Genomic DNA, 27,274 nt, shown 5'->3' with positions numbered 1-27,274 from the left:
TTGCTAATTTTAGTGCCTCATTGGTTGGTACTTGCAATAGGATAAGGTATATCTATGTCTGTAATTAGTTTCTGTAGCTTCAGATACCATAGGAAAAAAATACAGCGAATTTAAGTTTTTCATACAAAACTTGTTTTTGGGCTATTTCGTTTGTTTTATAAACTGGACTATAAATATAATTGTATAAACTAATTACAGACCTAAATATACCCCATGTCATTGTATGTGCAAAGTTTCATTACAATCCAACCTGTAGTTTTAAAATGAGAACGAAACTCCGTTTGTATTCAGCCGAGCTTGCCGGGGACTCTTAAACTTAATTTTTTTCGTCGCCAATGTGATGAAAAACTTTTTGTTAGGTATTATGGTTAGAAAGGAGCTCCATACATGGTACGATTAATCGCCTCGATTAATCTGACTAAAATGACAAATTGATGACAAAGGCGACTTGGACGACGATACAGAAGATCGATTTTATAATATCATGACGGCTTTGGAGTGTGCTATTAATGTAATCAATACAACAGCACAACAAAATACGCACGCAGTAGAGGGCAGCGGGACGGCTGCGCGCTTGCTTTCGCTTGACATATCCGTCTTCGACGGGCGGGACGTCGCGGTTTACAAGTCATTCATCGAGATGTTTGAGGCTGGACGGCACGGAGTACATCGTGACACGCGAATACCTGTCGTTCAGAAGCTGTGCTTTCTAAAGAAATACTTAAAAGGCGAGCCGCTGCAACTTATCGACAACTTGCCCATGATTGGAGCTTCATATGACTCTGCGCTAGAACTACTCAAGAAGCGGTATGATAACCCAGCATTAATCATCAGCAGCCACGTCAATGCGCTCCTGGACATCCCAGTGCTGCACCGGGGCACCGCTCTGCAGCTGCGAGACATTGTGGCCAAGGTCCGGCAACATCTCACCGCGTTACTAAACCTTGAGCAGCCAGTCACATCATGGGACGCCATCCTGGCCTGCATCTTGTTAAGAAAATTAGATTCTTTCACGGTGAGATTGTACCACTCCGAGAGGGACAACAGCGAGCAACACACTGTAAGTAGTTTACTTAACTTTTTAGAAAAAAGAGCAGCTGTGTTGGAGGCGAGCCCATCCGGTAATGAAAGCTCATATGTAAAGACTAAAGTAGCAGCTCATACAATGACAGCCTCGCCTGCCCCGGCAGCTTCTGCAATAACTGTCATTGTATGGCATGCAGTCAGAATCATAGGCTTTATAAGTGCCCAAAATTTGGCACTATGCCAATCAATAATAGGTTAGACATTGTAACAAAAAATAACTTATGTAAAATATGCCTTGGAACGCATCAAAAGAAATGTAGATACACATTCAAATGTGCTGAGTGTAGCTCCAGAGCCCACAATACTTTAATACATGAAAAAGTCAAACAAACAACTGATGAGGAGTCGAGTCAAAGCCAATCAGGCACTGTCAATTTACATACTAGTGCAAAGAAAGCTACCAAAGTCTTATTTCCCACTGCCAAGGTATTAGTCTCAGATGTACACAATAACAAACGCATTGTTAGGGCACTTATAGATTGTTGCGCACAGACAAGTTTTTGTACAGCGGAGTTAGCTACTAGTAAACTAGGCTTACCGCAAACCAATGATCCAATGAATATTGGCATGCTTATGGAACATAGTAGCAATGTTAATAAAAGCACCAAACTAACCGTCCATTCCAGGGTTCAGGATTATAAGATTAATGTAGATTGCTCTATTGTACCCAAAATAACTTCAGCTCAGCCACAGCAGGCCATAGACTTGGGCAAGCTTATTTTACCCAACTCTATTACCTTAGCTGATGATGAATTTAATGTTCCAGGCGAAATGTCCCTCCTTCTGGCAGCAGACATTTTCTGCAGAATAATACAAGACAGGAAGGTTCTAGCAGGCCCTGAGGATCCAGTGTTGCTGAACACGCGCCTTGGATACATCGTCTCTGGCAGAGTGAGTGTGAGTCCATCAAGCAATTTTAATACAGTCGCTATGCATACAATGGTTAATCCTGATCTTGACTCTTGTGTAAAGCAATTTTGGGAGGCCGTGAAGGTCCCTGAAGTGTACCCTGAGAGCATGCCGGAGCATCAGTATAGTGATAAGGTTTTTCAGAAACAACCTCATTGTTAGAGGATCGCTTTGAGGTTAGTTTCCCATTAAAAGTAGATTTAACTGAAATATATCCTTCCAATTCATTTGTGATTGGCTTGCAAGGATTAAATAATCTTCAAAAAAGGTTTGCAAGGGAACCTGAGTTTCATAACTTATACAAACAATTCATACAGGAATACCTTGATCTAGGTCACGCCAAAGTAATTGATCTAAAAGACCGTGATCCTACATAACAGAGCAACCGGTGTTTTACCTTTCACATCATGGAATTCTCCGGCCCGACAAAGCTACAAATAAGCTCCGGGCTGTGTTTGATGGTAGTTTTTAAAACTAAGGCAGGCCACAGTCTAAATAACTATTTATGCAATGACCCTGTAGTCCAAAATTCATTATTTGACATCATGATGCTTTTTCCCACATACAAATACACGGTGCAGTTGTGACATATACGTAACATGTACCGCATGATATCTATGCACCCTGAGCATAGACGCCTACAAAACATTTTGTGGCGGGCAGATGACACTTTACAGTGCTTACAATTACAAACAATAACTTATGGATTAAAAAGCAGTGCCTACCTTGCCACAAAGTGTCTTGTAGAGCTAGCAAAAAAATATAAGATTCAATATCCACTGGCCAGTGAAGCTATCATCAACAACAGCTATGTAGATGATGTGCAGGGTAGCTCAGATACACTTCACGGAGCTTTACAACTAAAAAGTGAGCTTATTTCTCTCATGAGCAAAGGCAACTTTCAATTACATAAATGGATTTCCAATGAGTCAGAGATATTGGAAGATATCCCACAAGAAAAATTTGACCTTGCCAACCAGGATATTGATCAGGATAAATCCATTGTTAAGATCTTAGGACTATCTTATGATGCCAGAGAGGATGCATACAAGATGAGTGGCCGTGTACTCACCTCCCCTGAGGTGCCCACTAAAAGAAATGTACTGAGTTCTATCAGCAGACTCTAGGATACTGTGATGCATCTGTTGTAGCTTACGGTTGTTGTATTTATTTCAAGGCAAGCCTTACATACATTTGATTTGCTCAAAATCGAGGATATCATCGCTAGCGTCTAAACTGACTATTCCAAAGCTTGAGTTGAATGAGGCCCTTATTCTGGCCAAATTGGTGAATCACGTCGCCTCTTTACTAAAAATATCAGATGTTCACTTATTCACTGACTCAAAAATAGTATTGGCCTGGCTCGAATCCTCTTCACTATATAGGCAACCGTGTAAAAGAAATAAATAAGCTGACTGAGAATATGTCATGGAAATATACTCCTGGCCTTCTTAACCCTAGTGACATCTTGTCAAGAGGCGCAGATCCTCAAGAAATAATTGATTGTAAGCTGTGGCATCATGGCCCAGACTATTTGACAGAAGGCAATGAGTATAATTTTCATTTGTCAGAAATAACTCCACCGCTGTGCAGTGTTGAATAAGGCTATTTGACTAATTTTTGAAAATGATTTTAATTGATTGTTTATGACTTAATAATTACACTACATTGATATTTCCGTGAAATTTCCTGTATTAAATAAAAAAAAAAACAATGTTAAAGTTTATTTATTTTGAACGCGTTGTTGCTGTTGCAGTTGTTGTTGCAGACACGTATCATTTTCTGAACACCTTTAAGAACAACAATAACCCTCATTCAGAGCATGAGAAATGAAAATAATATTTTGATAGCATAATATTTTCCGAATAAGTGATGTGAAAAGCAGCATGGGTCACATGGTAGCAAAATTATCTCCTCCTTGGGCGTTAACACTTGAATTGAAACCCTCATGTTAAACCCTTCCATGTTAGAATCCCTCGCTACGCTTGAGATTCAGTTATAGAATCCTTCCCTTCGTTCAGGATTCAATGTACGCCCACGCCGTTAAGTCAGTTTGCTCCCTTGTGACACAATCTACTAATGAGTCTTTGTCATGAGACTTTTCTAGAAGAAGCCTGCGCAACTTGCTCTTAAATAAAGATTTGGGCGGAGTTTGTCATATCTCACGGGGAAGTTTGACGTTCTCGGAGCGATGAAAGGAGCGTTAGTTTACGGGAGGATCGGAGAGCTCACGGCCTGGCTGTGCTAATTTCCTTGAGTTAAGGATGACTCACGTTAGACCGGGCCGTGACCGGGCCGGAGCTTCCGGCGCTTCGTTTTCTATGGAAAGCATCACGTGATCACCTATCTTGTCATAGAAAAGTAAGCGCCGGAAGCTCCGGCCCGGTCACGGTCTAACGTGAGTCATCCTTTAAGCTGCTGATTGAACTATAATTACATAGCTATCGCGGCTAACGCCATGAATCCCTAGGCCACCCCGCCACGGCGGTGCCCGTCCGAATTTCTCGATTATATGTCATCTTAGTAAGACTAGGCGTCTTTGACCAGCTCTAAGGGCAAGCAGTGCGCGCTTGCACCTCCTAAACGAACTTACGGATTTACGTTGTAGCGAGAGAGACTGGTGCTGCCATATAAACAAGTTTGCGAACAAATCAAATTATTTTATTAAATATTTTTATTTGTGTTTTTTAAGTAGTCACACTACTATATATAAATTAAAAACTGTAATAGATGTCATATTGTCATATATTAAAGAAAAAGTGACGAAGCCCCCCAGTGGTGAAGGCCGGATTCGAACCGGCGTCTTTAGCTATCGCGGCTAACGCCATGAACCCCTAGGCTACCCCGCCACGGCGGTGCCCGTCCGAATTTCTCGACTATATGCCATCTTAGTAAGACTAGGCGTCTTTGACCAGCTCTAAGGGCAAGCAGTGCGCGCTTGCACCTCCTAAACGAACTCCTGACGGATTTACGTTGTAGCGAGAGAGACTGGTGCTGCCATCTGCCTCGTTTAGGAGGTGCAAGCGCGCACTGCTTGCCCTTAGAGCTGGTCAAAGACGCCTAGTCTTACTAAGATGGCATATAGTCGAGAAATTCGGACGGGCACCGCCGTGGCGGGGTGGCCTAGGGGTTCATGGCGTTAGCCGCGATAGCTAAAGACGCCGGTTCGAATCCGGCCTTCACCACTGGAGGGCTTCGTCACTTTTTCTTTAATATATGAACATCTATTACAGTTTTTAATTTATATATAGTAGTGTGACTATTTAAAAAACACAAATCAAAATATTTAATAAAATAATTTGATTTGTTCCCAAACTTGTTTATAGATGGCAGCACCAGTCTCTCGCTACAACGTAAATCCGTAAGGAGTTCGTTTAGGAGGAGGTGCAAGCGCGCACTGCTTGCCCTTAGAGCTGGTCAAAGACGCCTAGTCTTTCTAAGATGGCATATAGTCGAGAAATTCGGACGGGCACCGCCGTGGCGGGGTGGCCTAGGGGTTCATGGCGTTAGCCGCGATAGCTAAAGACGCCGGTTCGAATCCGGCCTTCACCACTGGGAGGGCTTCGTCACTTTTTCTATAATTACATACTTAATGTGCCCGCTGGCAGTGCCGAATGGCACGCTAGCGCGTTCATTGATCTGAACGGACCTTGACTCGTAGCAAAATAAAGTTATTCACGAAATGTTATTGTTTCAGTAGCTCAGTGCGCTTCACAGCGTAGCTTGGGTACCTGTTTTAGGCAGCGGGCACAAAACTAGCTTGACGCTGTCGGCACCCGAGGCCCGCGATGGTCTGCTGCCCCTGTTCCAGCAGTGCTTGCTCAAGTACGCACACTTTCTCTATGACCCAGGTAACAATATAGATATTTGCGCCTCTTGCATGTGCATTAAAGTGTCTCTTCCTTAAATTGAGTAGATTTTCAAGTTAATACATAAATTACTTGGCTATGTTTCGCACAAAAATATCTATTTCATGTTAGATTTTTGAATGCCAATAAAATTAGATTTTTTCAAACAATGAATTCCCAGCAAGCTATCGTTTTAAATACCTTCATTTGGTCCTAAATACTTACCTACGTGTAATCCGAGTTTGCTCAACATGATAGAAATTGATATCTGAGGATGTGAAAGGTACCTTAGTATGAATTCGTAGTCTAAGTTGTAAAAAATGGCCGCCATTATGATTATTTTTTTGTAAAATCATGTTAAAAACCCGATAACGCCTTTTTACTAGTGTCTTATGCACACCTGCTTCTCTTATAAAATTTATTCACACTAATCACACCTCCTGGGAATGCGCAAACTGATTACACGCTTTTAGGACCAAATGAAGGTAAGGCAAGGTGGCTGCAGGTGGGGTAAGACTATCACTTGTTTACGTATATGACATTTATTTCAGTTTATAGTTTAAATAGTAGTGTGTCTACTTGAAAAAACACAAATTAAAATATTTTCATAGAAAATAATTTAATTTGTTCTTAGAGTATATTATGGCAGCGCCATCTCTCTTCGCTAGCCCGTATCACCCGAGTTGATTTAGTTAGAACTAGAAGGTCAAATCATACTGTTCTACCTTAGAGATGGCCAGGGGGCGCTACAAGCCTTCGGGAAATTGTCATATACTTGGTAATTTCGACCCATGCCACTGTGACCGGATAGCCGAGCGGTTCAGGCACCTGACCGGTAAACGGAGGACGCTGGTTCGATTCCAGCTCTGGACACTGGAGGCTTTGATCATTTTTTCCTTCGTATATGACATTTATTTCAGTTTATCACTTGTTTGTGTTGCCCGGAGCAAAATAAACTATTTTAGTCTTACCCCACCATACGTTATTAAAATTATTTCCAGCTTGCTGGGAATTAATTCCTCAAAACGTATTTTTGGATCTGATATTGCTGAAGTGCGAGCCAATAAAGGGAACAAAAGAAAATAAAGTTTCCATATGTAGGTTTCGTTTTCCATTCAATTTGTTACAAATAGGGTAGGGTAGGAAACAGTGGCTCGGAAACAAATAGCCGGGTAGAGTGGCTCACACAAATTTAGTCCAACAAAATAGAGGCGATATTGGGGCGACTGAGCCACTGTTAGAACTGAGCCAACAGTAGTAGGAAACAGTTCCTACTCTACCCTATTCAATTGAAACTAGGCTACGGTTAATTATATCCTCTCGTAATCTCACCGTTCAGTTTGACGGGATAACTTTCAAGAGTATCTATAACACGTGTACGCTCGGCTACGACTTGTGCAACGTAACGACTTAAGAAATCTATTTATTTACAAAACATTTAGTTCGCTTTACTGAGTTTCCTAGTATAACTTGACCCCGAGACTCGTTGTAACTCCGTAATTCTGGGTCCGACTTGCACGAAGCGGTTGACAACACAGCATCCACAAAATTGCGCCACGAGCTTGCCACGTGCAGTACGTATTATATAGGTATCGGCTGTTAATAATAGACGACGACAGGATCACAGCGCATTACATTTTCTACTACCTACTACAGATAATACTGTCAGCATTAAGAGTAGCGGAACAACGTGTAAAACCTGTCTGCCACCCCCTAGATAGAGTTATACCAATACTGTTTGCCAACAAAAGTATCTTCCGCAGTCTAATTGTTGTAGTTACGAGGGCGGGTTGATAAGTTTCCGAAATGAAGACGAAAAAACATAGATATTTGATTCTGACTAATTTATTTTTCTACATATGCTCCTTCTAGCTCGATGCAACGAAACCGAGGCTTTTCCGGGGCCCTTTTCCGTTTTCATATAATTTTCTGTAAAGGCCCTCAAAATAGCCATTTTTGGCGTTAATTATTTTGGTGGTGGTGGATTTATTTGTCGTATTAGCCACTTTATGAAATTTTTACATAAATACGTAGGGTAAAGGCACCAGTGCTCAGCCATGCACCAGTGGTCAGCCTTTCTTACTTATTTTTGGGTGTAATTATCAAACCTTTTCTACTTTTCATGTCAAAAGTAGGTGATATTATAGATTGATAAACTATTAATTGAAAAATAGTTTAATTTAAAAAAATATGTATAGCATGAACCACAACACTACTTCAGAAGTGCTGTCTTCTGACATGAAGGATCATGTGATATGCGCCATTTTTTTTGGAGTGACATGACTCACATGGTATTTTGATAAGTCGTTAACAGCCGAATATCGAGATATCTTGTTAAAAGAATGTGGACTGTATCACATGATTAATACTTATTCTATCTGAAAATAGTAAAAAATGAATATAATCCATATAAAAGTAACATTTTTAAGGCGGCTGACTATTGGGAATTACTTTTTTGTACGAAATCCAATAGTCAGCCTCCCTTGGCTGCCCAAGTAACACAGGAAGCATTTTAACAGACAAATAGTAAGCTTTTATAGGACTTAAGGTGCGCATAAACACTTATATAAGTTCACGAAGCATCACTTTATATCAGCATTTTGAAATCATTATGGTGCCTGAAACTGTATACTGGTTCGATAATGGCATTTTAAAATGCTACTGTAAGGCAGCTGTTTTAGTGCAGCAAACCACGATTTTGCTGTACAGCTTCTAGCTGTTTTTAGCGCCTTAGGTTCTACAATAACATTATAAAGCAGTAAAAAAATGCCAACAGCAGTATTATAGCATTAACGTTAATCCATATAGAGCTGGCATGTTTAATGATCACCTGAGTTCTATTTTACATCTAACAGCCATTTTAAAGCATTAACGTGAACCATAATAATGGTTTATTAATCAGCCAATATCGCTTGAAGCTGTTTTTAGCGCCTTAGGTTCTACAATAACATTATAAAGCAGTAAAAAAATGCCAACAGCAGTATTATAGCATTAACGTTAATCCATATAGAGCTGGCATGTTTAATGATCACCTGAGTTCTATTTTACATCTAACAGCCATTTTAAAGCATTAACGTGAACCATAATAATGGTTTATTAATCAGCCAATATCGCTTGAAGCTGTTTTTAGCGCCTTAGGTTCTACAATAACATTATAAAGCAGTAAAAAAATGCCAACAGCAGTATTATAGCATTAACGTTAATCCATATAGAGCTGGCATGTTTAATGATCACCTGAGTTCTATTTTACATCTAACAGCCATTTTAAAGCATTAACGTGAACCATAATAATGGTTTATTAATCAGCCAATATCGCTTGAAGCTGTTTTTAGTGCCTTAGGTAGCAATAGCACTATTTCAGTCTACATTAATCCTACTGGTATACCGGTGAATCTATAAAGGACTACTTTATAGACAATGGCACTACAATGTTAAATCAAATGTCTTCTCTCTGGCCTCCGGCTCGATAATTGTTCACGTGTAAGTAGTCTTACTGCCGGGGGCATTAATTAGCATTTTTAAAGGTTCACCCGGCTGCTATGGACCGACGCCATTGTGTACATATTTTATAACCTAAAATCATGATTCTACGGGCCTATTTATAAAGTAATATATACGTATATAACCGTGATATCACTTAAGTTAATACCCCATACCAATGCTTAATATGTTAGTTATGTGAGATTCGCCCTCTTGTAGGAATTTACAATTGTTTTGGATATTCCACACATATCATTATCTTACACTTTTTATTAAATCCTCAACGTATCGAGGGCGCGTAAAAAAAGTCAATTAAACATATATAGACATTTACAGTAAACTTTATTGCGCACTAATATTTGATGCATAACATAAATTACACGAGTCAGTAACTTACCTTGTTTTTATAAATGTTCCTTGCTGTTGACAAAAATATGGCGTCACTCACTTAGTTTCTTTTCTTATAATTTCGTCCATCCATTAGTAAGATAGAGTATGGAAATTACAAATATAACTTTTTGTACTGGTATTAAAGATGTTTTTGCAATGATGTAGGGTTTATTTAAGATCTGTTTGCTGACATTTAAGTAGCTTTAATAGTGCTTTTACTACATTCTAATGCTTATTTAATGCCTTTGTAATGCCATTAACATTCACATTATCAACAAAACGGCTAGTATAAAGCTTCTGTAATGGAATTGGTAACTTCCTTAACCATAATAATGCTTTTTAAGTGCGGCTGGCAATTTCATTAACCATAATAATGCTTCTTTAATGCGACTGGCAATTTCCTTGACCATAGTAATGCTTCTTTATTGCGACTGGCAATTTCCTTGACCATAGTAATGCTAATATAATGTGCCTGTAATGCTAATTGGCAACTGTGTGAACCTTTTTAGGATTCATAGCCGTAAAGCTTGTGCCCAAACAAGAGTTATATCGGCCCTATGGACGTCCATAGGGCTGATATAGGGCTAGCCTTATAATGCAAAAAGCATTCAGAAATGCTGTAAGACGGTCGTTATAATGCTTTGCTGTGTTACTTGGGTGACTACTGGGTTTATGGCAGTAATTTTGAAAAGGTCGTAAACCAAGAAGTCAGCCGGGTGAGGCTAGGAATCAAAACTTTTTTAATTTTCAAATGAAATCTAAGTCGTTAAGCCAAGCCCCTTTAAATATTTACATTATGATGACTTTATTTGATTGAAATAAGTAACTACCCAGTAGTCAGCCTGTGGCTGACCGTTGGACATTGACATCGCGGAACTCAGAACCCACTAATCAGCCGTTAAAATGGGATGGCTGGGCACTGGGTACTTAAAGGCTGTCTATTGGTACACGGGGGGCTGATTACTGGCAAAAACGCACTTTCATTATATTTAATGAAATATTTCTAAAAGCAACGTTTAAAAACGTTTGATTCCTTACAAAACTTAAACTATATGAAATTAGACTTATATTGACCGGGATATAGACCGTGATTACCTTTTGTATTATTTGTGAGCTCCCGGTATTTCGACGCAGTTACATGCATCATGTTCACGGGTGACTGAAGATAGCGGGTGGGTGTCAAAGTTGTGTAGACAGCGCTCTGTCTACCCTCATTCTTGCGCGTCGGCTGCGTTCACTTTCAACGTTACCAACGGTCGCATTCACACTTGTTGGTCCGGTCGCGTTCACACTCGTTGGTCTGTCCAAACACACTACACTCACGGTGTCACTACGCGTGTTTGATTCGGATATCACTGGTTTTTTACACAAACAAATCACAGGATTCCACACATTTGACAGTTTAAACCCATCTTCACGATTAAAATTTTTGTATTTGTGAATTTCAACGGCTTCTCTTACCAATCTTGGTATATAGTGGCGTTCTGTCGAAATGACCTTGGGATTATGCAACTCGATCCAGTGATTTGTACCCGACTCAAGGAGATGCTGAGCAATAGCTGACTTGCGAACGTCATTGTTCTTGACCGCAGCAATGTGTTCTTTAATTCTGCAGGCAATAGTGCGTTTGGTCTGCCCAATGTACGAACTACCGCAGCTGCACTCAACTTTGTATACACCAGGTTTTTCCATGGGAAAATTGTCTTTGGGCGACCGTAGAAATTGTGCAATTTTCCTGTGCGGGGTGAAGATAGTTTTTACAGAGTAGTTATTTAGTATTTTTGATATCTTGTCTGTCACACCCTTGACGTACGGCATAAACGCTGGCTGTCTCTCAACGCGATGAGTAAGGCGCTTGGTTTTTGTGTCCCGCTTGTCCATGTTAACTCTGTAGCCATTCATCCTCAGGACACTCTGAACATGGTTCATGGTTCATGGGCACACAGAGCGTGTGCTCGATTAGTCAGTGATGCCACAACCGAGTTTAACTGTCTGGGATGATGGTGCGAGCTCGCGTGTAAATAGCGGTCCGTGTGAGTCGGTTTCCTATAGACTGAGTGTCCCAGCATGCCACAACCTGTAACATTCAGTCTCACATCCAGAAACGCAATACTCCTTTCTTGTTCCATTTCCAATGTAAACGACATAGATCGGTGCATGCTATTAAGGTGTCCTAGCATCAGTTCAGCTTCCTGTTTACCACCCTTAATTATGCAGAACACATCATCCACGTACCTCTTCCAAATTTTAACGGGAACTGGGGGCGCAGAAAGGGCTAGGTGCTCAAAGTGTTCCATCCAAATGTTCCACACGGACCGCTATTTACACGCGAGCTCGCACCATCATCCCAGACAGTTAAACTCGGTTGTGGCATCACTGACTAATCGAGCACACGCTCTGTGTGACTCGCTACATCTAAACCAGGAGCTGAACCATGTTCAGAGTGTCCTGAGGATGAATGGCTACAGAGTTAACATGGACAAGCGGGACACAAAAACCAAGCGCCTTACTCATCGCGTTGAGAGACAGCCAGCGTTTATGCCGTACGTCAAGGGTGTGACAGACAAGATATCAAAAATACTAAATAACTGCTCTGTAAAAACTATCTTCACCCCGCACAGGAAAATTGCACAATTTCTGCGGTCGCCCAAAGACAATTTTCCCCTGGAAAAACCTGGTGTATACAAAGTTGAGTGCAGCTGCGGTAGTTCGTACATTGGGCAGACCAAACGCACTATTGCCTGCAGAATTAAAGAACACATTGCTGCGGTCAAGAACAATGACGTTCGCAAGTCAGCTATTGCTCAGCATCTCCTTGAGTCGGGTACAAATCACTGGATCGAGTTGCATAGTCCCAAGGTCATTTCGACAGAACGCCACTATATACCAATATTGGTAAGAGAAGCCGTTGAAATTCACAAATACAAAAATTTTAATCGTGAAGATGGGTTTAAACTGTCAAATGTGTGGAATCCTGTGATTTGTTTGTGTAAAAAACCAGTGATATCCGAATCAAACACGCGTAGTGACACCGTGAGTGTAGTGTGTTTGGACAGACCAACGAGTGTGAACGCGACCGGACCAACAAGTGTGAATGCGACCGTTGGTAACGTTGAAAGTGAACGCAGCCGACGCGCAAGAATGAGGGTAGACAGAGCGCTGTCTACACAACTTTGACACCCACCCGCTATCTTCAGTCACCCGTGAACATGATGCATGTAACTGCGTCGAAATATCGGGAGCTCACAAATAATACAAAAGGTAATCACGGTCTATATCCCGGTCAATATAAGTCTAGTGAAACTAACCGTGAATCATTCAAAACTCTATATGAAATTCTTGAACAGTAAAAACTTTAATAATTCTTATAGGTCAATTAGTAAGCAAATCAAACGATTTTGAACATAAAAATTTCGTAAAAAGGCTGACTACTGGTGCCTAAGTCGCGGGAGTCCAAATCCTGCAATTGTGGCAAATGGAGTATTAATTCGAAGAAAAACTTAAATTTTTTCCGTCGCAACGGTATTCGTGTGAATCGTCTTAAGGGCTGCAGCGGCAGCCAACATGCACAAAGCTTCTTTTTTGACAAATAGTCTGGTAACTGCAAACATATTCCGGCCAGTTGTTCACAATCTCTGCTGTCTCCCGGGGTAGTTATCGACGGTGTCCGCTTCTTTCACAGAAAATTGTTTCGTAGAATGTAATGTTTCGCTGAACTTTCATTTCATACAATCTTTTTTTTTCAAAAACCGTAAACTTTTTAGGTACAGGCGGTACAGCTAAAAGGTCATTGTGTAGAACCCATTAGGTCTAACAGAAAAATAGATTATGTTAGGTTGGAACTGCGAGCCTTTGTGAAAAAATATGTTTTCTATTAAATGAAAACTCTGCGAAACATTATATTCTATGAAACAATTTCTGAAAAACAAGGCACAACCGTTATCGGCAGTGTTTTAATACAATATTTTTACTTTTTTGGTCACCTCATTTGGTCTCCAACTCCGGGACACGCCATTGACGCTTTGTCGTCTTCGTATGAAATCATCTACCCAAGTGCGGACGGTACTAAAAGAAGGTTAAGAGTCCCCTATCCATGGCACGATGCAACACAGTTTTTATGTGGGTTCCCGTTTTTCCTTTTTAAGGATGACTCACGTTAGACCGGGTCCTGTCCGGGCCGGAGCTTCCGGCGCTTCGTTTTCTATGGAAATCATCACGTGATCACCTGTCATGTCATAGAAAAGTAAGCGCCGGAAGTGAGTCATCCTTTAAACTAAAACTGTATGACAACTCGATCCTCAGTTTTCTCTATTTTCATGAAAATGGAAAACTGACTCAGTTCAATCTTCAATATTATTTTGAAAAACAAATACTGAATTGAGAAAGATTGCAAATTACGATACAGAAAGGATTTGATATCAATATTTTGAGACTAAACTGTCGTTTTGGTTTTTTATCAACCCACCCTCGTATCGAGACATTCCATGCGTAGTCTCATCCACTACTATAGTTATTTTCACATAGCTTGGGCACGGTGACAGCTGTCATCCCTATACAACTTTCTGTTTTAAGGTTATAAATTATATGGAGATGACAGCTGTCACCCAAGCTATGTGAAAAATTGATGCTAATTATAAATGCGCCACGTGCTGGAGTACTAGAAATGCTGCCTGCATCAGACAGTACGAGTACCATACTGCGGTGTATACCTTATTTTATAATATTATTCAAACTCGATGGGTACGCTGACGGGTGTCATTTCTTTAAAATTTTGCGAGATTTGGCGTTTTTAGGTTATAAATTATACGGAGAAGACATCAGTCACCCTACCCATCGAGTTTGATAAATACTACAGGGTACTTTATTTTAGACTAGAATTCTTTTGATTTTTTTATAGTTATGATTTTAAGTTTTATTTGTTTAGGTAGACGTTCGAGTGCACGTCACTGTCCCAATACATGTCATCTGTAAATTCACTTCATTACATTAGCAATAGAGTTGACGATAGTCGGGTGTTCACTGGAACCTACCTACTACGAGTATGTTTTAATAATATTACTTACTATACCTATGCTATCAGCATTTTCACTTGGGATAAGTACCGACTTACAAAAGCCATCGATCACCGATGCACTTGACCTCCTTTGACACAATCGCCGTGACAGCGTTTGACCTTACTTGCTAAGTACATTCGTAGCTCTGTGGCACAATTTTTACCCGACAGTGTAACGCAAAGGAGGGTAATGCGTTTATCAGTATGTATAAAAATAAATAAAATAAAATAAAAAAAGCCTTTTATTTCGAGTCCAAGTTAATTACATTAAATAAGTCAGTTTTGTTACAGTAAAGCATTTATATCATTTATTAGTATGTATATTTAGTATGTCAATTTAAATAAGTCAATTTTTCACATATATTATTAAATAATTTGATATTATAATCTATAACAAAAATTAAGTTTGGGGACAAGAACCCCTCATCGGGTGAAGGCCTCCTCCAAGGACTTCCATCTATCCCTATTTGCAGCTATATATCTCCAGTTTGTACCGACTGTTTTATTTATTTATGTCATCAGTCCAGCGGTTATTTATTTGAGCGCTGGTGGCCTAGCGGTAAGAGCGTGCGACTTGCAATCCGGAGGTCGCGGGTTCAAACCCCGGCTCGTACCAATGAGTTTCGGAACTTATGTACGAAATATCATTTGATATTTACCAGTCGCTTTTCGGTGAAGGAAAACATCGTGAGGAAACCGGACTAATCCCGACAAGGCCTAGTTTCCCCTCTGGGTTGGACGGTCAGATGGCAGTCGCTTTCGTAAAAACTAGTGCCTACGCCAATTCTTGGGATTAGTTGCCAAGCGGACCTCAGGCTCCCATGGAGCCGTGGCAAAATGCCGGGACAACGCGAGGAAGATGATGAGTCCAGCGGCTATTTGGTTTCCCGGAGCGTCGTTTGCCTGCAGGTCCTTTCCAAGTGGTAGCTAGCAAGGTCCAGCGCGAGTCAGACAGTCTGGCAACATGTCCTGCCCATCTCCATTTTTGTGTTATTGCGTGCTTGAGAGCGTCTATAAGTTTTGTTACAGCCCTTATATTTGTATGGGGTATTTTATGCACTCTTTTTATGTTTAGCAAACTTCTCTCCATTGCTCTCTGGCATGTAGTTTATTTAAGATTTATTTTTTGCAGTGAACAGCCAGGTTTTACTGGCATAGGTCAGTGAAGGCAAAATACACATATCCATAACTTTTTTCTGGATTTTCATATTCATATTACTTTTCAGGATTTCCTTTAGGCTCCAGTACTTATTCCAAGCTATTTTAACTCGTCGGTCTACTTCCTCTTCGTTTCGTTGACTGCTAAATGATATCTGCTTACCTAGGAAGATATAGCTGTCTACATACTCTAGTAGCGTCCCATCAACGGTTATGTCCTTTCGAATGCTATTGGTCATAAGTAAGTCTATGTATGTATGTTTTTAAATTCCTTAAAGATGTGATCTAAATTTATTTATTACGTCCTTATGGATAAATTCTGTTTAAGAAAACAGAATTTATCCATATGCACGTAATAAATAAATTGTCTAGCGGCTATGCCACTATATACTACCCAACAAACAAAAGACGACACTTTGCACCGTTTGCACCGATTTCATTATCTATAGACAATAAGACATAGAACGGCTCTAAAATAGCTGGATAGCGTACAGGTTGTGGTACTTGTGGTATCATAATATTAGTTTATGCAACTGATACATAATGAGAGGCCTTAAAACAAGTGTGGTTTTATGAAACGAGCGTTAGCGAGTTTCATAATAGAATCACACGATTGTTTTAAAGCCTAATTATGTATAGTTGCATGCACTACTTTATCTACACACATATCATAAGTACTCTAAAGGGTCCCACTGACTATCAGTCCGCGGGACGATATCGGCCTGTCAGTTAGAATAAAAATTTGACAGTTCCGAACAACAGGCCAATATCGTCCGGCGGACTGATAGTCAGTGGGACCCTTAAGATGGGTTCAGAAGCCGTATGGAAATGACCTGCATTGCTTCTAGTGCTACCGGTAAAATACCTAGAGGCTAATATAGATATTAAAATAATGCAATAAAAAATTAATTTGAACAAATACAGAAACAAAGTACTCATATTTTCAACTAAAATGTAAAAAACAAACAACTTTTCATAATTCTACTTTCGTAACAGCAAAAAACCAACAAACAAATGACAACAGTAATGGCGGAAATTCGATCCTCCGTCAAGACGGTGTTTTGTTTTAAAATTATAGACAAACGAATGAATTCCCTATTCTCATGTCAGTCGAGTATGATAATACTTGTAGAAGAGGAGAATGAAGAAGAGGAGAGTAAAGAGGAAGAGGGATTTAGAAGAGGAATTTCGATAGTTATGGAAAAGTAACACAAGCAGTTGACTTATTCGCACCAGGTTTAATAAAGTACTGACATAAAAACATGAATTACAGACATACAGAAACTTAAAACTAAACATAGACAATAAATAAGTATCAAAAACTATACAAATACAAATACAACCTCAACAATACTATTACTTATTCTGTGACTCGAGATGAAATGTCATGCGATTTATATTAAAAAAAAAAAAACATACTGAATTGACGTTTCGTATCGATAACTGTTTTAATATCTATGGATACTAGAATAGAGACCCACTTCGACAGCTGTTTCAAATTTAAACTTACTTACAAAAATCTATAATGTAATAACATTAAAGTACATATTTTACCTACTACCACAGATTATAAAGTTCTCATAGTAGAATTGGTTGTATAATAATCATTTCCTACGGTTTTTGAACGCATTTTAGAGCACTAACGATATGTGCGTAGATAAATAGTATTTTATACAATCGTGATATAATAGAGAGCTTTTCAGTCGAGTACCGTGTTTAAGCAACGAAGCTTGCTGAGTTGCTTAAGTTAAGGTACGACATTGAAAAGCTTATCACTATTCTATACAATACTTTTTCTACGAGACAAAAAAATAATACTTTCAACTAGTAGAATCATATACTTAAGTAAACAAACCAAAAGTATAGTTAAAATACGCGAGCTGCCGCGACCCGCGACACCTTCATACTCGTACGCGCACCGGCCGCCGGGCCCGGCGCCCCCGGCGGGTTGGTCAACGACACCTCCTCGTAACTCATGAGACCCTGGTACCTGCTCCGCGCTAAATTCAATTTTAAGACAGTTTTTTTCTCGATTTTGGCCACCGTAGCCTATGGAGACTAACAAGCAACGCTAAGCGGTTTTCGTAGGATATGGATGTTGCTATATGAAGGGTGTCACATGCGCGTTTATGACTTATGAAGCAATTGTTGGCCAACCAATCACAAAGCAGATACGACGCAGCAGCGTGTTTAAGTAGACTAATTTGCATTGAATCGAGTCTCCTTAAACAAGAAATATTTTACTGAAATGTATGAAGTACTATTTTCAAAATTTTTATAATTGACTAAACCGTATCGATAAAATTCTTATGCTTGAGTCGGAAGTGCCATAGACTATCCAAAGTTGAAAAGAGTAAGGTTGTAGTGTTGCATGTGAAGTCGTAATACACAGATTATACTCGACGAGTAGAAAAAGTATTTAAGAGGTTCAGCTATAGTTTTAAGACCCACAGTAGGTTGTTTTGCCCACAGTAGGTTGTTTTGGACTGCCATGTTAGGAAGCTAGAGTTATAGCTCAAAGTGATTTGTTCAATCTTAACATCATAACATCATACCTATGTAGATAGATTTCGTCCCGCTCACCCGTTGTGTGCGGACGTGTTTTTGGGAATACTTAACCTGTGCCGAAATTGTTTTCAATTAATTTGTGATTGGTCGTAAAGCTGTGTATTGGATTTCTTGTCGCTCTTGAAGTGGTTTTACGCGTGGACTCCTTCCAGTGGGCCGTCCTAGAGTGGGATGGATTGGCTGCTTGACGCTTTTTTCGCCTAGTTTTTGCTTTTTGTGTTTTTTGTGGGGATCGAACCCGCATCGGCGAGATCGCAGCTGCCCCTTGGAGCCGCTAGACTATTGATGCGAGTTCCCAGTGCGGCGAAATTGGCCACGACCAGTCGTGGAAGTGACGTCACCCCTGCACTGCATCGGCTACGAGTGCTACGACTCATCGGTTGCGCGGCATTTGCTACGCGCTACGTGCTACGCTCTTATTCCTATATTTGGCTTACGCGCGTACTTTATTAACTACGACACGCGATGGCAACACACTGCAGTGGATGTGGCGACGAAATTCGCACACTTGAATATATGGAGTGCTCATTATGTTCGTCTTTATATGATCTTGCATGTGTACAAATACCAAAGGAAACTTTTTGACAATTCCCGGAAAAAACTAGAGAGGATTGGGTATGTCCAACTTGTAAGAGCTCTATTCCGAGGGGTGATAACACGAATACTCCGATCCGTGGCGCCACCAACAGCTTAAATAGCACCTATTCGACAAACGAACGTGATCAAAATGTTACGATGTTTCGAGGATCCCGCCAGCCGTCAACAAAGACAGCAAGCAATAACCGCCAACCTGCACCAGCCAATACAACAGATCACTCGGAGACTTCTTTGATATTGGCGGAAATTCGTGAACTACGGAAAGAGGTAGGCCAGATTGGTGTTCTTCGGAAAGAGTTGCAAGAGTTAAAAGTTGATTTTGCATCGTTTTCTTCATCTGTATTTGATAAGCTGGATGAGTACAAGAAGACAATTGACGCACAAGATCTTGAAATTAATGCGTTAAAGAACTCAAGTGGTACAATGCAAACTGTTGTGGTAGAACCTAAACCAAAATCGGCAAATGGTAATAGGCAGCAGAAACCCACGAAGAGCCGAAAGCACAACAAAATCCGCGATACGCAACAGACGTCCGTAAGGGCTACCGTACCGGACCCGGTTGCTGTGCCCGTTGTAGTTAAGACGACCTCCAATAATATTTCGCTAGAGTCCGTTATCGACCATAGCCTTCCAACAACATCCGGGGTTAAAAACATTACAATAAATTTGCCTGTCCAGAGTGAAGGAACTTCCGAGTCCCGAACGACCCCGTTATTACAGACACACCTGCCGCCAGCTCGCCCGCACAAAGGCTGGACATTGATGTGTCTCCCCCTACAGGAGAGGAAGTAGTGAAGGCCATCCGATCACTGAAGAACGGGAAAGCCCCAGGAGTCGACCTCATCACAGCGGAAATGCTGAAAGCTGACGTCTCTACCGCTGCGAACGCGCTGACGCCCCTACTACGGAACATCTGGTCAGCCGAGGAGTAACCCGACGACTGGAACAAAGGGCTTCTTATCACCGTGCCCAAAGAGGGAGACCTCAGTGAATGTGGCAATTGGAGAGGCATCACTTTGCTCTCGATTCCTTCTAAGGTGCTCTGCAAGATCATCCTGGACAGGTTGTCGAGGGCCGTCGAACCTCTTCTTCGCAAAGAGCAGGCTGGATTCCGACCCAACCGATCGTGTACGGACCAAATCAACACCTTGCGCATAATACTCGAACAAGCATCAGAATGGCAGAGGGAATTGTACTTGACCTTTGTGGATTTCGAAAAAGCCTTCGACACGCTGCGATGTAGCTGTATTGTATCTAGGACCGGCTGCGTGAAATTGGAGTCCCCGAGAAGATCACGAACATGATTAAGGCCATCTACAGGAAGTATTCTTGTAGGGTGACTCACGACGGCCTCGTCTCGGAGGACATACCGGTCCATGCGGGTGTTCGTCAGGGGTGTCTCCTTTCACCTCTCCTATTCCTTGTCGTCCTCGATGGCATCATGAATAACACCACCAACAGCAAGCGCCGCGGCATAGAGTGGGGACTGTCCAACGTCTTGGAAGATTTGGACTATGCCGATGACCTATGCCTATTGAGCCACACGCGCGCCGACATGCAAGCCAAACTGGACGACCTACGGCGAGACGCTTTGGAGGTGGGACTAAAGATTAACATCCGGAAGACCCAGGAAATGAGGTGCGGAGCGACGAGCTCGTTGCCGTTGCTCATCGGCACAGAGGGAGTGGAGAAGGTCCACAAGTTTACGTACCTCGGTAATGTAGTGTCGGAAACAGGAGGGACCGAAGAGGACATCGCTTCGAGAATCGCCAAGGGGAAAGCAACCTTCGCACAGCTCCGTCCGGTATGGCAATCGCGGAAACTGACTAGGAGAGTTAAGCTCAAGATATTTCGGTCCAACGTGAGAACCGTATTGCTGTACGGATGTGAGACGTGGAAGGTCACTAACAACATCTCGCGTCAGCTCCAAGTCTTCATCAACCGCTGTCTTCGCCGTATCCTCGGTGTATACTGGCCCGAGAGAATATCCAACGTAGATCTGTGGGAACGTTGCGGTGAGACTCCGATCGACCAGCAGATCAAACGCCGCAAGTGGAACTGGATCGGCCACACGCTCCGAAGGGACCTGGATCACATCCCGAGGCAAGCCCTAGACTGGAATCCCCAAGGAAAGCGGAAACGTGGTCGCCCTAAGCAATCCTGGCGGCGGACGATCATCGCAGAGGCGGTGACCATTGGCAAGACGTGGAGCGAAATGAAGCGCGAAGCTCAAGACCGAACGGGATGGCGGAGCACTGTGGATGCCCTCTGCCCCATCTAGGGGATATAGGACCATAAGTCAAGTAAGTCAAGAGTGAAGGAACTGAACCCAAAAGTCAGGATGGGCGCGCCTCGCCAGATGATGTGTCGCACGGAACCGCGGCGCCTGGAACGACGTGTTCGCTGGAAGCAGCGGAACGGTGGACCTACTTACATTTTTATTATGTTAAACTAGGCACCACTCAGGATCAGGTACATAAGTATTTAGTCGACATCTGCGGAAGCGAGGACTCAGTCGTGGAGCTGAGGGCCAGAGGAAAATACGCGTCCTTTAAACTTGGAGTCCCTAGTGCGTTGGCGGAGCGAGTTCTAGAACCGGGAAACTGGGCCAAAGACATCTGCATTAAGCCGTGGCGATAGAAATTTCGTGCCTCTAACTGATATTCGCGGACGTGCATATAAGCCGAAAGAAATATCTGTTTATTATCAGAACGTTAGAGGCTTGCGCTCCAAAACCCAAATATTCCACAATAACGTATTAGATTGTGAGTCAGACATTATTGCGGTAACGGACACCTGTTTAACTAGCTCGATGTGTGACGCGGAGCTCTTTCCTCCCGACTATATAGTGCTGAGACGAGACCGTAGTGGCGACACTAGTTGGGGAGGAGTGCTACTGGCTGTGCGAAACACTTACTCTGTACAGTTAATCACAGACGTTGATGGCCTAGCTGAAGACATGGAGCTCTTGATAGCGATGGTTACTTTGAAAAATGAAAAATTTATCTGTTGTATAGTATATTTTCCCCCTAATTATAAGGATAATCAATATTTAATGGTTCTAGATTGTCTCGAGAATGTGATTTGTCAGTATTCGGAATTAGATATTTTAATTGTAGGAGATTTTAACCTGAATTCGTGTAGTGCAGTTGTTACGACTCAGTACCAATCGTTTCTTAAACTAGAGAAGTTACACCAGCACAACAATGTGCTTAACGCTCACGGTGGTATCCTAGATTTGGTGTTGAGTACACTAGACTCTGAGCATGTAAGCGTATTTGACGAGGTAGAGCCGCTGATCCCGGTGGACGCTTTTCACCCACCGTTGCAAACTACTTTCATGCTACGTCGAGGTGAAGCGGGTTTCCAGCCTCCGCCGCCTTTGCCGCCGGTTTGCGACCAAGCCGCTCACGCGTGGAATTTCCGTAAGGCTGACCTACGCGCAATATAAGGCTTAAGTATTACCATTTATAAACATTTAAAGCTACAGGACGTGATTATAATCGTGAACTATACCGTTATTACAGAGGACATGTTAAATTTCTGATGATGGCGCTTACCGACAGTACATGTGCAAAATGGAACGGGACATTACGGACGATCCGAAACAATTTTGGGGTTATGTAAAAAGTAAACGGAAAGACCGAGGACAGATGGATGATTTCACATATGGGGACCGAAGAGTATCGGGGCAAGCCGCAGCGGATGCTTTTGCAGAGTATTTCAGCTCAGTGTTCCAGAGAGCGGTACCGTGGCTCGATGTGGCAGAGGCGATGCGGGTGGCACCGGGATTGGCTCCCGACGCGCCACTCGTTGCACTGGACAGAGTCGATGTTTCTGATCTTCGACGGGCTGCAAATAGACTCAAATCGCGTTCGGCGGCGGGTCTTGATGCTATCCCGACGTATCTGGTAAAGGATTGTATATCTGCTCTGGAAGGGGCGCTTTTGCATATATTCAATCTCTCATTGCAAACCAACGTATACCTACCCGTCCTGTTGGAAGAAAACAAGAGGTGACAACCTGTACTCAAGGGTAGGTTGGGGTCAGATATAAGCACATACAGACCGATCGCGGTTCTTTCTGTCCTCGGAAAGTTGTTTGAATCTATCATAGACTACCGAATCAGTCGTCAAATTGCATCACAGCCTATGAAGCACAACATGGATTTCGCCGTGGGCGCTCAACTGTCACTAATCATGTAGATTTGGTAGATTATGTTACAGCAGAAATGGATGCACGCCGACAAGTAGACGCAGCTTACTTTAATTTTAGAAAGGCGTTTGATCTCGTCGACAATGACATCCTTCTGCAAAAATTTGCTGCGATAGGTTTCACACCCAAACTCATGAGATTTTTCGCGAATTACCTTAAAAATCGTAGCCAAGTTGTCAGGGTAAGGGGATACGAATCGGAACCGTACTACACTCGATCTGGGGTTAGCCAAGGGAGCACCCTTGGACCTACGCAGTTTATTATAGTGACTTGCCGGGGGCTGTTAGGTCTGCTAAGTGCTTAATGTTTGCTGATTACCTCAAACTATTCTTGGGCGTAAGAGGCGTCACAAACCCGGTTTCACTGAATTCGAAAAAACCGGAAAACCCGGGTTTACAGCCAATTCTAAAAACCGGGTTTAGGTTTGATAAAACCGGCTTTTTCGAATTTCGAAGCAACCGCCGACCTTTTAGTTTTATTTCATGGTACCTATAATAAAAGTCATAATATAATGATTGTCATATTATCATTAGTCATAATTCTTAGACCGTTAACTTTTCAGGATTTTCCTCAGGTTATCCTATAGATAAGTTAGGTTATGTTTGTTTTATGGCAATCCTCAAAAGTTACGCGTTTCTGAGAAAAACCAAATTATGATTAACGAAAATGTGGATAAACAATACATTATAATTTAAAACTATATGGGAAACAATAGAGACCAGATATTTACCATGTACATTTTGTTTTAGTAATTTACAATTATTTACTAATTTGGAAAAAGGGATGTTGACAATTTTTCAGAACTGTTTTCATTTTATAGATGGACGCGTAATTATTGCAAAAAAAATTGAAATTTTTATTTATTAATTTCTAATAAAAATCGACTAATTAGTTTAAATTTCGCGCAAAAACGCTCCAAGCTCTCACGTGATCTTGATGACGTAACGATGTGATAAACAAACTGCTGTCACTGCCAGAGGACCAAGGTTTGACAACTTGTCTGTGCGTTTCTCACACCGTGACGTCACCCGCTCCGATTTGCATTTGCAGTCACGTCACGTCATTTACAGTTACAAAATATGATTTCCAGCATTCTAATATTCCCCGCTATGCTATACATAACATTTTATATATTCGCGATTCATGTCAACATCCCTATTATGGACACAAAACTAAATACCTATATGGTAAATATCAGGCGATTTATTTGATTTACATGACAAATTTTTCTGATGTTACGTAGTTTAACATTTTTGCTAGAAACGTTGATTGTTCTCTAATGTTATATGTATTTATAAGTTTAGTTCCAGAAAACGAATGTTTTGTTACATTTATTGGCCTAATTATAACTAAAGTTTGACTTAAGTTATAATATGTGGTATTTTCTATGAAAAGGGACCTTATTGTCGATGGCGCTTACGCCATTATAAACGATGCTCCGATATAAATACAATGCCGCGCGACGCTGTGCGGCGTAAGCGCCATCGACAATAAGGTCCTATTTCATAAAAATAAATGCCCCATATAAATATATTATGTAGTTTAATATTTTAGTAATGACGGTCATGTGATGCATGCATCACATTAATTAATCTCTAATCTCTGTTCTACTAGTATTTCTTGTTAAAAATGTTTAATGCAGACTGATTATTAAATCGTTGATTCTACAAGTACTTGTTTATTTTACAAATTATACATAATCTCGAAAAAACCGGAAACCCGGTTTTGCTGTTCTACAAAAACCGAAAAACCGGCTTTCAAAAATATGCACGGTTTTGTGACCCCTAGGCGTAAGCAACAGCACCGATTGTGTAGCACTCCAAAAAGATATAGATGCCGTGGTAAGCTGGAGTAAAGAAAATAAGTTATATTTTAATACAGCAAAATGTAAAGTTATTACTTTTACCAGAGCCCGGACGCCGATCTATGCTACATATACTATAGGCGGCGATCAGATGGAACGTGTAACTGAGATTCGAGACCTGGGGCTGACACTAGATAGACAACTGGACTTCAGACAGCACGTGACTATGACATGCCAAAATGCAAGTAAAATGCTCGGATTTATAATGAGAGTAGCATATCAATTTTCGAATCTCAGAGTCGCAATCATGCTGTACAAAGCTTTAGTTCGGAGTAGGCTAGAATTTGGAGTCATAATTTGGAATCCGCACGAATCAAAGTACACCACTATGGTGGAAAAGATAGAGCGCAAATTCGCTAGGTTTTTGTATAAGCGTCAGTACGGATACTACCCATATCTGTATCCGTCGCTATTCGTATCAGGGATGGTAGGGCTGGATACGCTCGAGTTCAGGAGAAAGACGCTGACGTTGATCCACTACTATAAACTACTGAATGTTAGAGCGGGTAGGACTGGCGGTGCCAGGCCGGGGTGCTCGAGACGGCTCGGGACAGGCTGTGGCGCCGCGTCGCCGCACTGACAACGCATCGACTCGTCGGGCGTGTGCGCTTCTTAATGACATGGTCCAGCACCCCCCAGAGGTCGACGTGTTCGCAGACAGTATAGGGACGTTTGTGAGGCTTGTGGCGCTGTATCTTAACAATTGCTCTACACAGAATGGTATTGATTGACATTAAATGATATAGAATGATATTGTATTTGACTATTATTTATTGTTGACTTTTATCTTTATTTATCATATGACATTTGTATTAGATTGATGTTTTTTTTTCTCTGTTTTTTAATGATGTTATTTAATTTTTAAATTTTTAAATGTTTTTAAATGTTTAAATGTTTTTAATGTAATTAATGTGTAAGTATTTTGGTTCAGCACTGTGTACTTGCATGTGGTTAAATAAATAAATATAAATAAAAAAACTTCATTCTTCTTATTATTACATGGCTCTTATGGCCTACATTATTTAAAAAAAAAAACATAATATTAAATATAAAAGAAGTTACAAAAAAATACAAAATATTACTGCAATTTTCACTTAAGGTTCTAAACAGGCGATAAAAATATTTTATAACCCCTTGTATTGCAAACGTTACTTAACTCCCTTGTATGACTTATAGTCGAATAGAGGAGGTATGGATCGTTATTATTACTTATAATAAACCATGTCGTCACCGACGCGCATTATTTTAATGCAATATATACATCTTATATTGTTATTAGAGTCTTACTTATAAGCTAAGCCTATAGGTATAGCGCCATGTTAATGAGGCCGATGAATCAATAAGCAAACCAAAAACTGTAAATTAGAACGTAAATACTTAATAAAAACGCATAGTGTTACTCAATATTGTCCTAATTTTTGTATTACTATACTTAAAGTCGGACTTCACGTATTATGTAAAAAAAATCGAAAATTAAATACGGAGGACAACAAATAAAAAAATACTACTTTTTGTAAATAAGTAATGCAAATATATGGATAAGAGACCCTTTAAAATTTTTGTTAATTAACAGTATTTATTTATTTATCAATTTACATATTACATATGCATTTACATATTTATCCGCCATTAGATTTAACTTTAAACTGTCACAAGGTAAACTTACAAATATTATTATGTAACAGTACAAAAATGGAAACATCTGCAACCAAATTTGAATTAATTATATATTATTAATTTCTAAAACCCAATAATCACATACTTCCATATATACCTACATATAAAACCTCTAAAAGTACATACATAAGATGCCTTTGATGCCTGCCTTTTAGCTGGTCAACTTGTGTAATTTCATATTTAACAGATTAGATATGGATCAGCGGGCTTAGCACGGTAGCATTTTTATCGCCTGTCACGTTCTAACAAGTACAGAGCGAAAGTGACAGGCATAGTGACAGGTGATAAAAATGCAACCATGCTGACACCGCTGATCTGTCAGTGTCAAGTGACATTTTTGATTGAAGAAATGTCGCTTTTGACACTGACAGATTAGATCCATATTTAATTCTTAACCTGTTATTAAAATCAGAATACGCCTGTAAGTCC

The 27,274-nt window shown here is 40.8% G+C and overlaps 1 protein-coding gene across 1 annotated transcript in view; it reads left to right on the top strand.

Annotated features, from left to right (window-relative positions):
- The first annotated feature begins 484 nt into the window (after window positions 1-484).
- Window positions 485-27,274, top strand: part of LOC134753716 (PDF receptor-like) — a 103,051-nt gene continuing 76,261 nt past the window's right edge. Inside the window, exons 1-3 of the mRNA XM_063689653.1 lie at window positions 485-1,121; window positions 1,853-1,977; window positions 5,696-5,846. Coding sequence (XP_063545723.1) covers window positions 485-1,121; window positions 1,853-1,977; window positions 5,696-5,846 — 913 coding nt within the window. The remainder of the gene's footprint in view (window positions 1,122-1,852; window positions 1,978-5,695; window positions 5,847-27,274) is intronic.

This window comes from Cydia strobilella, chromosome Z (genome assembly GCF_947568885.1).
Source record: "Cydia strobilella chromosome Z, ilCydStro3.1, whole genome shotgun sequence".
In the NCBI taxonomy this organism is placed as follows: Eukaryota; Metazoa; Arthropoda; class Insecta; order Lepidoptera; family Tortricidae; genus Cydia; species Cydia strobilella.
This window is presented reverse-complemented; position numbering and strand designations above follow the sequence as displayed.